Genomic DNA, 15996 nt, shown 5'->3' on the forward strand with positions numbered 1-15996 from the left:
AGTTTGCCACACATGTCAAGTTACTATTGTGTCACGTGACAGTTTACAGTCATAACACGTGATAGTGGTATAACTTGTTTTCAATTTAGTCCTTTATTAAAAAATTTTGTTCAACTTAGTACCCAAATTCTTTAAAACAATACAATTTTGTCCTTTCAAATTTGAGACTAAATTAGTGAATAAGTTTAATTATAATTTATATATACATATTAAAATTATTGTTTTGAATTTATACATCAAATCACTACACCTAAATATTCAAATTAATTTTAAGGTAAAAATGTACAAAATAAAATAATTTGTGTATTTAGGTGAAGTGATTTGATGTATACATTACAAAAACTATTGTAACATGTATATAGAAGTTCTAATTAAGTTTATTTACTAATTTGGTTTCAAATTGAAAATGACAAAATTAAATTATTTTAAAATATAGGGTACTAAATTGAACAAAAAATTTTAATAAAGAACTAAATTGAAAACAAGTTTGATCACTACCATCTCCCATGATAACAACATGCCAACTTAACAGAAAGAACCAAATTGAACTCTTTAAATAATTGGAGCACGAAATTGAACCAACAAAAAATAGTACAAATCGAACTAAATAAAAAAATTAGAGGATTAAGTAATTATACCTATATAATAAAAATATAATTTTAAAATAGAAAAGTGATTTGTGTGAACTAAATATAAAAATTCTATTATATATTATCGTGATGACAAGACAAGAGGTAAATATTTTTTTAATAATAATATATTTATAATGCATAAGGTAGAATTTATTTTCTTAAAAACATGAAAAATTTCATATGAGAATGTACTCTAATTAATTAATTAATTAAGATGTGTTTGGCAACGTGAGAGCGTGGGGCTAGTGGCCCATGACCCGGTGTTGAGATTTATCAGTATGAGACTTGAAAAGAGCAGAAAGAACATCCAAATCCGAATCTGAAAAATATTACAGACCTAATTCAAAAGCACTCTAGTGAAGTGCTGTGTCGTGTCTTTTTTTCTTTTCGTGAATCTGTGTCTTCTCACCATTCAATTCAAATCGAAAAGAAAAGAGAAGAAGAAATGGTGTCGTCCCAAGTTGTGAATACATACCCGTTGTCGAGCTACACGTTTGGCACAAAGGAGCCGAAGATGGAGAAGGACACCTCCGTCGCGGATCGTCTTGCTCGCATGAAAGTCAAGTTCGTATCTTCTTTCCTTTCTTCTTCTTTTGCAAACCCTAGATTAAACAGCCCCTTTTACTTTAATTTTCTCGTAGACATAGATATGAAATCTTGACTACTCTTCTATTCTGCTTCAAAAAACCGAGGAGATAGAAAGAGATAAAAACCTTCTCGGATTACCTGTTCTTTGTCCTATGTGCTGCTCAAATTAGTTGCATACCCTAAGGCTTCTCAAATATCATTATTTCCTTTGTTTCAGCTATATGAAGGAGGGAATGAGGACCAGTGTGGAAGGGATTTTACTGGTATGTATGTTAACTTTTGTTTTTTTTTTTATCTTTTTCTAATTTTTTATCAGTGTAGGTGGTGGCGACACTCACTTTTTATCTGGTTATAATGTGAGAAGAAAATCATTTTGATCATATTTGTACAATGTTTTCCTGCTTTCTTCTGATAATCTGTTGTTATTATGACCCCATGAGATTAGTATAGGAGCCAAGTTGAAAGCAATGATAAATCTATGGTTGGTCACAAAATTATTTCTATAAACATGAAAAACAGTGTATGAAATATGGTGTCATCATCTACCAGGTTTTAGGGGTTTTGATTTTAGATGGGTTGTGCAGTAGGTACAGGACAATATAGATATTGTGATCTTTTTACAAACTTCTCTTGTTGGGACTAATGTCGGTAGGGATTTGAGTTATACTTGTGAAGTGTTAATTGATTTCAATAACTCGGGAAATTATGATATTAGTATGTCAATATTTGATTGTGTAATTATCTAAATTGAAGAGATGTTCCACTGTTATATAATCTGTTTCCCCAGTGCAACAACTTTAATATAGTTGAACATTCGAAACTAGTTGACTATAGATCTATAAAATTGCATTTAAGTGTTTCTCTATTTGACCCGGTAGTCATTAGGTCTTATCATGGGGACATCCTCTCTGGCCACGAAGATGAAGTTGTGTACATATTTGATTTTCCCCAACCCCTCATTATTGGAGCTTCATGTACCAGACCATCCCCTGTTTGGAACTTTGGCTCAACCAAAATGGGTCATCTAGGTGGAGACAAAATTGATCTAGGATCCTTTACGTACAGCTGATTAATTCTGCTTTGAACACATCATCGACACTTAGATTTTTACTATTTCAATTACTTATTTCTATAATATGGTTTCCCACTGGGTTCTTGTTAATTCTCTTATCTATGACATTACTTTCATAAGAAAATAGTTTCATCTAATTTCCTTTAAGGTCGTGTTTGTCCTAATCTCATCTTTATGACTTCAATGTTGCAGGTTCAAGAACATAATCATCCACATATACTTCTTCTGCAAATTGGAAACACATTTTGCAAACTCCCGGGTGGTCGTCTCAAACCAGGAGAGAATGGTAAGCTTTCTTCTGTATCACGAACTGGGTAGTTTGAAAATAGAAGCCTGTGATTATGCTTATTGACTTGTTTTTGGGGTTATTTAATGCTGTTTACAGAAATTGAGGGCTTGAAGAGAAAGTTGACTAGCAAGCTTGGTGCTAATTCACCAGCTCTTGTGCCTGACTGGCAGGTATTATTATTTACTTTTTACTCATGTACTCTGGAGAGCCATGTTAAATTTGCCATTCTGTGACAATCTTGAAAACTGCAGATAGGTGAGTGTGTTGCGATCTGGTGGAGGCCAAATTTTGAAACCATAATGTATCCATACTGCCCTCCTCATATCACAAAACCCAAGGTAATTTTGGGAAAGAATGACATCGAATCCATTGGGTTTCTGGTTCCCTTGGTTAGTTGGTCCGTGCTTACAATAATACCATTGAATATCTTGTATGCAGGAATGCAAAAAACTTTTCCTTGTTCACTTATCTGAAAGGGAATACTTTGCAGTGCCCAAAAATTTAAAACTACTAGCTGTTCCATTGTTTGAACTCTATGACAATGTTCAGGTATGGTAATATTGTTCTTTTCCGTTACTGGATTGTTGAGTGAACTCTTTATAAGAATTCTTCGTTCTCATTGGTTGTCCAATGGAAAACCACGTATAATAACTGAAACTATTTCAAGTAAGGGAATGCTTTCAATTGATTTGGGAGATTACGGAATCCATCTTTAGATGTTTCATTTTTTTGGGCTTGTGTTAGAAGTTATCATCTACAGATGTATCATCATAGTATTAATATTTAAACTTATCAAAATAGGTATGCTTGTCAGTAAAAATATGTTATACTTTTTTCCGTGTCTTATGAATTTTGTGTCTCATTTGTTTGCAGAGATACGGTCCAGTTATATCGACCATTCCTCAGCAGCTATCCAGATTCCAGTTTAAAATGATCACTAATTGAACGTAAATTACTAGTCTCATTTTTATTTCCGTAACTAGGACTGGCATTATCATTGTTGCGTAGACTGGCCAGAGAACTGAGTTTCTGAGTAGAGTAGTTATTTCGTGACATGCTTTGTCTGTGTATTTATTCCTTGCACTATGGGTAGATCTCGATTATCAACCATCAACCGAAAACATGGAATTAAGTATTCAACTTGTAGGTTATATACCTGATACCCCAGTAGAAATCAAGGTGATAAAGAAGTGCCCTTCAGTTCATGTCTGTTGCTTCTGCCCTCCTCAGGTTGCCAATATCGGAGGGCAAAGGGGCATTGGTTTTCGTTGCAAGTTTTTCTGGTGAAAGGCATTGAATGACAAAAAGTATGCATTTGAAATTCAAATATGATCCAGCAGGCAAAATGTATACAACAACAATGACTAAAATTTAAATGCTTATTTGACATATTATAGACAGTTTTAGCATATCCTATTTCCGAAGTTGCTGCTTGTGAAGGTGAAGTAGCACTTGATTCAAATATTGATAGAGTTTATTTTCGTCCTTATAGTTTCCTTCACCAATATAAAGTCCAAGGGCCTGGTGTGATTTATTCTTCTATTGATAATAATGAGAAAACGTGAATAAGACCGAAAATAGAAAATAGTATTGGAGGTGGAAGGAAGCATTCCGAATGACAATGTACATAATAGTAGTGCTTTGAAAAGGGTTGTAATTGCATATGGCCATGGATTGGATGTGATAATTTTCTATTCTTCAATTTTATTTTATTTTTTAGTGTTTAAATGAAATTCCTAAAATGAAATATTTTATTTTATTCATCTATCTGATTTTAATGAGTGGTATAGGTTAATGTATTCGAACTTTAGGGACTGGATTGCTTGAATTACTCTCAATGAAAGCAAATGCGAGTTTAACATACTAATTTAAAGGGTATCAGCATCACTTCTTGACAGGCTTATGCATGTCGAAACTCTTGAAGAAACAATCAAACATGATTTGTATAAAACATGGAAAATGATAGTTTCACAATTTTTTTTAACATTCGGCTCTTGCAAAATATTGTGCCATACTCGACGAAATGATTCAACATACTCGAGGAAATGATTCAAGGAGGTGAAACACATCTTAGCATTTTGACATTATAACCATAATTTATACATTCATCAGCTAGAAGTGACAAATGGTTTGTCTTGACGAGTTTTTTTTTCTTTTTTCTTTTCTTCAGTGTAAGGATCAAATGCCATTCTCTATTAAATAATTATCCTCGCAAAGAAAGCATGGTATCAACAACGATTTCAAACTATCATAGTAATATTTTAATTAGCTTAGTCACTAACATTTAATTTTCTTAATTATACATTTTTACCCAAAAAATACTTATAATATTAACGAGACACATTTTATTCATTTTTAAATATTATTATCAGTTTTTACTTTATTTTTACCATTAATATAATATATAGAGTTAGGATCTGTTTAAACCAAATGTAAATCTTCGTCAAATTATAAATTTTTAACAATTATTTTTATAAAATGCTAATTTCATCAATCCAATTGTTGAAGTTTGTCATATTTGGTGACTGTGTATAGGAATTGTTAACACGATTTTCCCACAAATAAATTTTACAGAAAACAAGTTGCACTTTCACACATAAATGTATCTAATTTACTATTTATTGAAATATATCTCATAATTAAAGATATTTTAAAAAAAGTAATTACTACAAGAGATATTATTGAGTGAGTCTTATAAAATAGAAAAAAATATAATTACTTCTAATCGGAGTCTTGTAACAAGTTCCCAAATGTTAAATCACAACTATCGAATCATTAAACTAAAATATTCATAAAAAACTGTAAAAATGTTTAAAGTATAATTTTTATAATGAATTTAATATAATCCAGTGTTTAGTATAGTTCTCGACGGGAGACAGAATACTTATTTCGGTACGTCATTTTAACAACAATATATTAGATGTTAATTAATGTTATTAATATTATTTCAATGTTGAAAATAGTTTTCTAATTATAAATGAATTTTACATAAGATTAAATTATTATAAATATTTAATTCATTTAGAATTTAATGAAGATGATGTTAAGAATCCAAGTGTGAGTCTAAGTCTCACATTGACCAGAATTGAGAAAGTAGAACACTATATAAAAATAAAGACCCATAAACACATTACCTTAAGGTTTTGGATTGAGATGTCCCCAGTGATACCCCTCTTTTAGAAACCTAACAATGGTTAGACTCAGTTCTCATTGATATTTGTATCTCTCCGGTTATACCCCTCCTTAAGAACTTAAGAGATGATTGATAAGATAATAATGTCAAAATATTCAATACACATGAAAGACTGTTTATATGATTAAAATTATTTGTTGTCAAAAGTAAATAAAAAATCTCTTTACTAAGATTGACACCTTCATTTGATCTTGACACAAGGATATGTTAATCTGTAATGTATCTTGTTTATTCAATTATTGTGTGTATATGGTGAGCATGTTTGATTAAACACAGTCCACCACTAACTAATTATATTTCCAATATAACCCCATCCGTTGAATTGGTAATTTTGATTCTACATTCATAGATACACAACATTCATGAATGTGTTTATAAATCTGGTCACTGTTCGCAGTTATATAGCCATAGATTGCAATCATATAGTCAACCGACCCACGTCTTTGTTGGCTAAATCTACACTAATCAATTCCTCACGAATAACTCTCAACTCAAGCAATTCACACCATGCATGCCCTTCTTCAAATCGTGTGCACCACCTTCTTAATATATATATATATATATATATATATATATATATAGCTCCACCATATATATATATATATATATATATATATATATATATATATATATATATATATATATATATATATAGCTCCACCATCCTTTTCTGGCGATCAAATTCTCAAGCTATGGCCACCTTAACCATTCTCATAGTGCTCTCAGCATGCTCTCTACCCACCTTAGCTTCACCACTCAATAACAGAGATTCAACAAAGGAGTTCAATGCCCTCTCTCCTATTCCAAGTTATATCACTGAGAGTAGCCCTAAGAATGTTGTGATGAACACAATTGATTCATGTTGGAGAGCCAAAACAAATTGGGCTTCTAATCGCCAATCCTTGGCGGATTGTGCAATTGGCTTTGGCAAAGATGCCATAGGAGGAAAGTTTGGTGATGTATATGAAGTCACTGACCCTTCTGATGACCCTGTAGACCCAAAACCTGGCACACTTCGTTATGGTGCAATCCAAACAGAACCCCTTTGGATAACTTTCGGCAAGGACATGGTTATCACGCTGAAGAACGAGCTCATGGTGAATAGCTACAAGAGCATTGATGGGAGAGGAGCCAAAGTGGAGATCGCAAACGGGGCTTGCATTACGATACAAGGTGTTAGCCATGTGATCATACATGGAATTAGCATTCATGATTGTAAACCTGGTGATGGTGGCATGGTTAGGAGCACCCCTGAACATGTTGGGTATCGTGAAGGCTCTGATGGAGATGCCATTAGCATATTTGCCTCCTCCAATGTTTGGATTGACCATTGCTTTTTGGCTCGTTGCACCGATGGTCTCATTGATGTTATTCATGCCTCAACTGCAATCACCATCTCTAACAACTACTTCACCCACCACGACAAAGTAAAAAAAATAGGGTTTTTTCACTTGATAGAAACTTGTATAATTTGTATCTCATTGTTGGGTTCTATGCACTCCTTGCAGGTGATGCTGCTAGGGCACAGCGATGAATACAGCGCGGATAAAGTGATGAAAGTAACAGTAGCTTTTAACCACTTTGCCAGTGACTTAATAGAAAGAATGCCAAGGTAAAAACAGTGGTTTGAAATACAGTGATCAGTGATTTTTTTTTTTTTTCACTTACTTATTTGGATGATGAAATGCATGCAGGGTGAGATTTGGTTATGCTCATGTGGTGAACAACCGTTATGACGAGTGGGTGATGTATGCCATCGGTGGCAGTGCCGACCCTACCATTTTCAGTGAATGCAACTATTTTATGGCTTCAGATGATTCTGCTGCAAAAGAGGTAACTAAGAAAAGCACTTCTCACAGAATATTGTAGCATGTGAATAACATATTACTAAGCATTTGAGTTTGTGTTACTGAATGTGGTTCATGGGTTGGTGACAGGTTACGAAGAGGGAAAGTAGTGAAAAGTGGAATAATTGGAAATGGAGGAGTTATGGAGATGAATTCTTAAATGGTGCTTATTTTGTGCCATCTGGGTATGGAAGTTGCAGCCCATTGTATTCATCTGCTCAAACTTTCACAGCTACCGAGGCATCCATGGTGCCCTTGTTAACTCTCAATGCAGGGCCACTCAACTGTGTTGTTGACAAAGCTTGTTAATTTGGTGAAACGTTTTCACCTCTTCTCTTTATTTCTTTTCATAAAAAAATTCCCAAATGATATTTTTATTACTAGATTTCGGACAACTTTCTCTTATAACATGAACATGAGGTGTCATCTTTTAAATGTTTTTGAAATATTGAGAAAAAGTAAAAATAAAAACTCACTTGGAAGATGACACCTAAAGTTGTTAGAGGAAGTTATAAAAATTTAGCTGTCAAAAAATCATTTTCCTTAGGGATAGAAAAATTATGAGAATAAAAAAATGTGAGTGATAATATCATTATATTTTGTTTTATGATTTTATCTCTGGAAGCCGCAATTATTTTCGATCATTAGTGTGAAAATATTGTTGCAATCCTAGCATGGTGCATCTTCGATCATTTTCTATTATTGTAATTAACTTCTTTCTTTATTTAAATAATTTTATATTATAGTCTTAATTTCAGCAATTTATTTAGTGGTATCTATAATCCCCCGCATATAGTAAACTAATAGCTCGTGGAAGCCATTAAAACTTTTTGCCGTTTCGAAAAATATATTGAAACCATAATTCCTAATTGATAGATTTTAGAAAGCGGATAGGTAAATAAATAAATTAAAATTAAGTTGATAAAAATTATTAAATAAAAATTTATTTACAATTTTTATTATTATGATTATATAGCTACTATTAAAAGTAAATTTATTTTAATTAAGTTGTCCATTAATTTTATTTAAATGTAAATTAATATAAAAATTATAGGCCATTTTTGTGAAATTTAAGTATTTTCTTAAACAGCCCTCGTAACATGTACCTGGACTTTTCTTGTTCACGTCTTTTGGTATAAATTGAAAGTGTTGCCGTTCTTTGTTTTTCTTTTCCTATTTCTTTAATTAAAAAGTGGTACAAGATAACTGTCTAAAAAAATGCCACAGTCCATTCTCGATTTGTTTATTTTCTTTTTCGTGACATTTGAGCGGATTTTTTTCAGTGTATAATTTTCTTTGTTGTTGGTTGAAGTCTCTTGTAATATCAAAACCAGTGACAATAACAAGAGAAAATGAAGAACATATTGTTATCTAGTGCATGATTTTACTATTAAAATTGTGGGCACGGAAAAACTTTTCCCTAAACAAATAAATAAGAAGCACAAAATGAAATGAATTTCTTATAAGTTAAAATTTGAGTCTACATAATTAATAATATAAATTGTGAAAAATTATATAATTTAAATGAGAGAATTTTTATATCGTTATGTATAAATTAATTTTAATTTATGAAGAAACTCATTTTATTAAGATACTCGTCCAAACAAATAAATTGAGCATAACAAAACAGATTAAATAACCAAGAAGATAGAAGGGGTTCTCAATAATGATATATAAGTGTTGGATCAATTTATTGTTCTTTTTCTTTTTAGGTTACACGTTAATTATAACTTCCTAGCTTGTATTAATAATCTGGAAATTGAATCCAACTGACCTATCAGATAAAAAAATAAGTGAACCAATAAGTGTCTAGCTCAAATAAATAATAGAACCAACCTAGAGAAAAACCATTTAAATTATTAAAAAAGAGGATTAGAGTCAACTTTAAAGTACCGTATATTATATTTATTTTTTCTAATCCATATTATTTGTTATTTTTTATGTAAACGTGTTACTTTTAATGATGCTATTATATATCAATCTAAATCTTAATTAATATACACCTCTCTATTTTTGTTCACAAAAATTTGAATATGGATGCTAGAGTTTTACCATAACTTACACCTATTGTTGAACAATCTAATTTATAATATTTATTTATTTATTTATTTTTGAGGAAATAGTCTTGGTTTAAAAAAGTCTCTGAATACATAATATATAATTGTTTCATGAAGTAAAAATATATGGATTAAATATTTTTTTTCTTAAATTATTATAAAAAAATGTGCTTTATCATATCTTAAATTATAAAGTATTTTGTCTCAAAGAGAAGATATGTAGAACATCTTTTACAATAAATATTATAATCTATTAAGGGACATATAGGTGTTGTTGTACATGTATGTTCTAATTTTTAATTTTCATAAATTGAAATTAATAAAAGATATACAATTAGTTGTTAAATATAAAATTAGAAAAATAAAAAATATATAAATTTTTTTTTTAAAATAACGGTTAAAGACAAAAAATATTTTTAAAATAATAATTAAAATTAAACTATTTATAAAATAATTAATTTTTAAAGTAAGAATTAAGAGTAAAACTGAAATAACGAAATATAGACAAAAAAATATCTTTTATATATTGTTATAGATTATAAAACCCTATTTATTATGAAAAAAAAACACTTTACACATTGTCCATTGAAATAATATTTTTAATAACTTTTGAGGGACAAAGTATTATATAATTTAACTTAAAAATAAAATATATTTCTTTTTAATAAATAGAGATGAAAATAATTTTTAACCTTAATATATAAACGTGATTGTGCTTTATCATCATTGAATTTGCATTGCTCCCTATTTTAATTGTATTATTGTCAACATTCACTTCCGTTCGATTTAATAAAAATTTCTTTAAAAAAATATAAATAAAATAAATAAATAATAATAAATAGAAAATAAATAAAGGAAAAAAAAGTTTTTGTGTGATTAAGTCTACTCCTTTTTTAACATCTCCGATCTTCCATTTATATTTTACTTTTATATCTTGATATTTATTTTTAGCCCAAATTTGTATCCACTACCCTTTGCTTTGTTATCACATTTATGCTATTTTTACCCACTATTTATTTTTTCTATCATCTTGTTACCCTGTTTTATATAGAAGAGACCGTGATATGAATCTAATAATTAGAATTCTGATAATTAGAAGCAATATATTTTCTTAGAATTAAAATCAATATTATTGAATGGTGATTGATTTTGTGCTTTGATTTGTTAATGATTAGAATCAATATTATAATATTATTTATGGTTATTAATACCAATTCTTGCCTTTTATAGTTTACATATTGCATTTGATTTATAATATTGTGTATATAAACCCATCAAGCTGGGAATGAGAGGACATTTTTGATACTTTTTTTCTTTTCCAATCATAATTCTTAATATTATTCTGTCATTTTTGATTTGTTAATGATTAAAATAAATATTACAATATCACTTATGGTTATTAATACCAATTCTTGTCTTTTATAGTTTACATATTACATTTGATTTATAATATTGTGTATATAAACCCATCAAGCTACAGGATGAGAGACCATTTTTTATACTTTTTTCTTTTTCAATCATAATTTTTAATATTATTCTGTCATTCTTTTCACTTTAACACGAATAGGAGGGGAAGATTGTTAGTGACGTGGGTTCTTGAGCAAGTTCCGCTGCAAGTAAGTTTCTCATTATAATGTATTGAATTATTGGTCTGTTTGTTACTTCTTGTATTTTGTTTTAAGTTCACATGTTGGATTAACACTTCCCATCACGTCTAGAGGTACAATACTATTCTCCAATCTTCATCATTCTCCTCAGTCACCACTCTCCCGCTAATAGTACACTCACTGCACATTAATTATTCGTTACACCATGCGTTTTATTAACTCTGCACTCCTCATTGTTTTTATTCCATCTTTGTCTTCCTTTTAATTTAACTTTACTTCTTTGCACACCCACATAAAAAAATTGAAAATGATAATTAAAAATAATAATGTTTTAATACTAAAAAATATAATAAATAATTTAAGAAAATTAAAATATGAAAAAGGTTTTTAGAATTAAAAATTAAGTCCATAAAAATATAAAAAAGGTTTTTATAAGAATTGCACTGATTTTTGATTTTTCACTATGAATGAAGATAAGTTAGGAGTAAAGTCAATCCTAGTTAGGTTCACTTCCAAAAAATCAAATCAATTTTCAAATAGTTGTTCAAATCTTTTTTTTTATTTAGAACTACGTAATCTCTGATTTTCCATTGTGAATAGAGATACCGGGAAGGAAGGAGGTTTATCAAAAGACCAAAAAAATAATTATTTTTTCTTTTTTACATTCTTTTATTATTATTTTTGCAGAAAATAACATTTTATACAACTAAATCTTTATGCACCTTTAATTAAAGGTACTGTTTTAGGATGAACAATGTGGATTTGGAGTGTTAATACTTTCCTCACGTATAATAGACTACTCTCGAAACCAAAATCCCATTTTGTAGATCTTGTACTTATCTTTATAATTTTTGTTTTTTCATAGTTTTCTCAAAATAAACTATGGTAATAACTTTACATTTTGTTTTTTTTCTTCTCAAATCTCATTTTTGTTAGTCATTTTTGACATGATTTCAGTTGCGAAAATTGTCAAATTCAAAACCCAATTAATAATTAATTATGACCAAATTAGGAACTAAACTAGTTAGTTTTACAATTTTTTTTAGAGAGAAAAAAGTTCTATAATGTTAGTGGTCGAACTAAACTACCAATCTCATTAAGATATACTAAATTGAATCATGTATGTGAAAGTCAAAGACTAAATAATTTGGTACTATAATCCAGAAATTTAATCAGTGTACAATAAATTTTAAAGCATGCGACATTAGCTACGCATTTACATTTTTGTTATCCTTGAGTGGAGTTTTAGATGGTAATCGGCAATTAGCACAGTCAAAGAAGCAGCACTCGTGCCTCCACGTTTTGGTTAGCTCAATTAACAAAAGCAGAGAAATTAAAAGTCAGAGCTCTAAAGTGAATGATCAACCTCATCAAACATCTATTAAATGCACTCACTCCAATATTGGTTTTCTCAGGTTTTGAAGCATGGCAACCTCTTCCTTACTCCTCTTGCTTTCATGCATCATACTACACCTTCAATGTTCATCACAAAGTGCAGTCCTCAACATGATAGACTCATGCAGACTTGCCAAATCCAATTGGGTGTCAAATCGCAAAGCCTTGGCTGATTGTGCCATTGGCTTTGGAAAGGACGCTATTGGAGGCAAATATGGAGCAATATACGAAGTCACAGATTCCTCTGATGATCCCATAAGCCCAAAACCAGGAACACTTCGCTATGCCGTGGTCCAGACACAACCCCTTTGGATCATTTTTGCCAGAGATATGAGTATTCAGCTGAAGAACGAGCTTATCATGAATAGCTACAAGACCATTGATGGAAGAGGCGCTAAAGTGGAGATTACAAATGGCCCCTGCATTACCATACAAGGTGTTAGCCATGTTATCATACATGGCATTAGCATCCATGATTGCAGACCAAGCAAGGCTGGTCTTGTTATGAGCACCCCATCTCATGTTGGCCATCGCCAAGGCTCTGATGGAGATGCCATTAGCATATTTGCTTCCTCCAATGTTTGGATTGATCACTGTTTGTTGGCTCGTTGTGCTGATGGTTTGATTGATGTTATTCATGCCTCAACTGCGATTACCATTTCTAACAATTACTTTACCCAGCATGACAAAGTAAGCATTATTATATATGGAGTATCTTTTTCTTATATTGTTGACTAAACAATAACTGTGAAACTATGGCCAGAACCAGTAAGTAACCAAATACCCTATTTGGACTCATTCTGTGTTTTTTTTGGATGGTACTGTTCCTTGACTGCAGGTTATGCTGCTAGGACACAACGATGAATACACAGCAGATAAAATAATGAAAGTAACAATAGCCTTCAACCGATTTGGTAGTGGTCTAATTGAAAGAATGCCAAGGTGAGAGTGCATTATATAGATTGAATTTCCAAAGAACAGGTTTAAGAAAAGTGTATCTGTTAACTTGTTTGTATTCATGCAGGGTGAGATTTGGTTATGCTCATGTGGTGAACAACAAATATGATGGGTGGAAGATGTATGCCATAGGGGGAAGTTCTAACCCAACCATTCTCAGTGAAGCAAACTACTATGTAGCTCCGAATAACCCTGCTGCAAAACAGGTAAGGAAAACGATATAATCAATGTAACATGATCAATGAAACACCCTATCCCATTAATACATGGCAACACAAATTGAGTTAGTTGGCTTTGGATGACAGGTTACCAAGAGGGAAATGAAGGGAAAATTGAAGAGTTGGAAATGGAGGTCTTCTAAGGATGCATTCCTAAACGGTGCTTATTTTGTTCCATCAGGATATGGAAGTTGTGACCCAAACTATTCACCTTCTCAATCTTTTAATGCTGCACCTGCTTCATTGGTGCCTTCTATAACTCTAAACGCAGGTCCCCTAACTTGTGTTGTTGGTAAAGCATGCTAGTTTTGTCTTGCAAGCTGCATATGTATCTCTCTCTCTCTCGTTTTTCTTGTTTTTGGTTGATTCCCGAAGACTCAATTTGGAGTCATACATATATCAGAGTAGGCCAATTAACTCCTTTGCAGAATTATGACACATGCCAGATTCGTTTCGTAAGGATTGTTGTAAAAAAAAAAGTGTAAAGGATATGATTCTCCAGCAGAGTACATTGTCTCTAATAGACTATACATAAAACCGACATTAGTAAAGAAGACCATATAAAACTAAGAAAAATTGGGGCCCAATTCTATGACTGTATAATTGTGGTATATATAAATAAATAAACACAATGAAAAAGTAACAAAAGAAAGATGTGTGTGTGGTTCACATCATTTGGTGTTCTTCAGAATAGCCTATTTTCATTGCTTTGTACTCCACATGTGACTGGTGCTTTAGCTCTCACTTTCTTCAAGTACCAAACAGCAGCTCCAATTCCAAATGCACCCGCAACGGAAACGCCCGTAACTGTTCCTGCAGCCACAATTCCAAACATAAGCCTAATCATCCACTTCAAAATCTCACATTAATTACATCTGTATCAACCGTATTTAATCTCTGTACCTGCTATTACATGGACCCTCCTATTGTGCCTTGCAATGTCATAATCTGTCAAACAACCAATAGTCTATTACACACTTAAGTAAAATTTAAACACTTAAAAACCAATCACTTAATCCACATAAGTGACAATCATACAAGAATAAAATTCTGCAAAGAGTTCTTCAGTTTTAGTCTGTTAAAAGATTAAAACTTGAACATTTGAGACATCCAACCGATGTGTATTAATAAGGCCCTTTGAGGACTAAAAAAGCTGGTAGTGGTTTTGTGCTGTATAATACTGAAGAACCAAATGATGAGTATAATCTTAAAATAGTATTGAACATGAACATACCTTTGCAATGAGTTGTGGAGTTTCCATCCTTACAAAGACACAAGAAGCTCTGGTTCTGCGTGTCAAATCCACAAATCCCACCTCCTTTCAACGGATCCTGGCACTGAAGGCAGCGCGTGGTAACAGGGATATCAAAATCAATTCTGATCCCATATTCCGGAACCTGATCATAAGGCATGGGAGCACCAACGTTCTTCCAATAAACGCTAGCATAACTGGTGCAATACTTAAGCATCAACCTGAGAGACTGGGTGGCTTTGGGATAGTACGAACAACAAGTACTGCGAGGGAGCGCAAAGGAGCACCCAGGCAAGTGTCTGCACAGATAGCTAGCACTGTCACAGGAAGAGTCACAGTGTTCGGGGAAATGCTCACAGAACATGGGCTTGGGCTGAATGATGACGTTGTCCTCACTGCAGTTGAAGAACATGTACTCGTTCTGAGGTGAGAGCTTGAAGTGGGTGCTGCTGTCCAAGCTGAAGGGTCTGGTGGGACGAAACCTCTCACCATCCTCGCAGCTCCACATGAAGGGATCGGTCACCACCACGTGTGGATCAGCGTAGCTAACGTTGCGAACCGGGTAACTTCCCGAAGGGGTTCTGAGTTCGAGTTTTCCCGAGTTGGAACATGCGAAAAGGTGTCTGTAGTACGGGCTTCCGCATCCGTCGTCGATGCCGAAGGGGTACTTGATGGGGATGTCCCCGCAGGATGTTCTGCACACGCTGGATTGAGATGTTGTGAGAGTGAAAGATGATGAGAAAATGAGTAGTGATAATGAGATTGTGTGAATGAGGTTGTTGTGTGTGAGAAGCATAGCCATGAGAAACTTTCTGAATCACTAGATGGTTTTTTGAATCAGAAGTAGACACAAGTAAGTAAGTATAGGTGGTGAGAGTGGAAGAAAAGA

At 32.2% G+C, this 15996-nt stretch overlaps 4 protein-coding genes across 4 annotated transcripts; 3 read left to right on the forward strand and 1 right to left on the reverse strand.

Annotated features, from left to right (window-relative positions):
* The first annotated feature begins 844 nt into the window (after positions 1–844).
* LOC114186862 (pre-mRNA cleavage factor Im 25 kDa subunit 2) lies at positions 845–4062 on the forward strand. Its single transcript, XM_028074905.1, has 7 exons — positions 845–1196; positions 1438–1483; positions 2485–2578; positions 2678–2751; positions 2833–2919; positions 3020–3130; positions 3455–4062. The coding sequence occupies exons 1-7, from the start codon at positions 1078–1080 to the stop codon at positions 3524–3526; spliced, it is 603 nt and encodes a 200-aa protein (XP_027930706.1). The 5' UTR covers positions 845–1077; the 3' UTR covers positions 3527–4062.
* Positions 4063–6464: 2402 nt separating this feature from the next.
* LOC114188877 (putative pectate lyase 2) lies at positions 6465–8305 on the forward strand. The gene is made up of 4 exons (XM_028077535.1): positions 6465–7201; positions 7283–7386; positions 7469–7607; positions 7712–8305. The coding sequence occupies exons 1-4, from the start codon at positions 6467–6469 to the stop codon at positions 7928–7930; spliced, it is 1197 nt and encodes a 398-aa protein (XP_027933336.1). The 5' UTR covers positions 6465–6466; the 3' UTR covers positions 7931–8305.
* Positions 8306–12703: 4398 nt separating this feature from the next.
* On the forward strand, positions 12704–14356 carry LOC114187421 (putative pectate lyase 2). Its single transcript, XM_028075676.1, has 4 exons — positions 12704–13370; positions 13519–13622; positions 13705–13843; positions 13943–14356. Exons 1-4 carry the CDS (start codon positions 12711–12713, stop codon positions 14159–14161), a joined length of 1122 nt encoding a protein of 373 aa, XP_027931477.1. The 5' UTR covers positions 12704–12710; the 3' UTR covers positions 14162–14356.
* Positions 14357–14391: 35 nt separating this feature from the next.
* On the reverse strand, positions 14392–15976 carry LOC114187422 (LEAF RUST 10 DISEASE-RESISTANCE LOCUS RECEPTOR-LIKE PROTEIN KINASE-like 2.7). The gene is made up of 3 exons (XM_028075677.1): positions 15090–15976; positions 14759–14803; positions 14392–14668 (listed from the first exon to the last, which is right to left on the reverse strand). The coding sequence occupies exons 1-3, from the start codon at positions 15907–15909 to the stop codon at positions 14541–14543; spliced, it is 993 nt and encodes a 330-aa protein (XP_027931478.1). The 5' UTR covers positions 15910–15976; the 3' UTR covers positions 14392–14540.
* Positions 15977–15996: the final 20 nt, after the last annotated feature.

The sequence above is a fragment of the Vigna unguiculata genome, chromosome 6, assembly GCF_004118075.2.
Source record: "Vigna unguiculata cultivar IT97K-499-35 chromosome 6, ASM411807v1, whole genome shotgun sequence".
In the NCBI taxonomy this organism is placed as follows: Eukaryota; Viridiplantae; Streptophyta; class Magnoliopsida; order Fabales; family Fabaceae; genus Vigna; species Vigna unguiculata.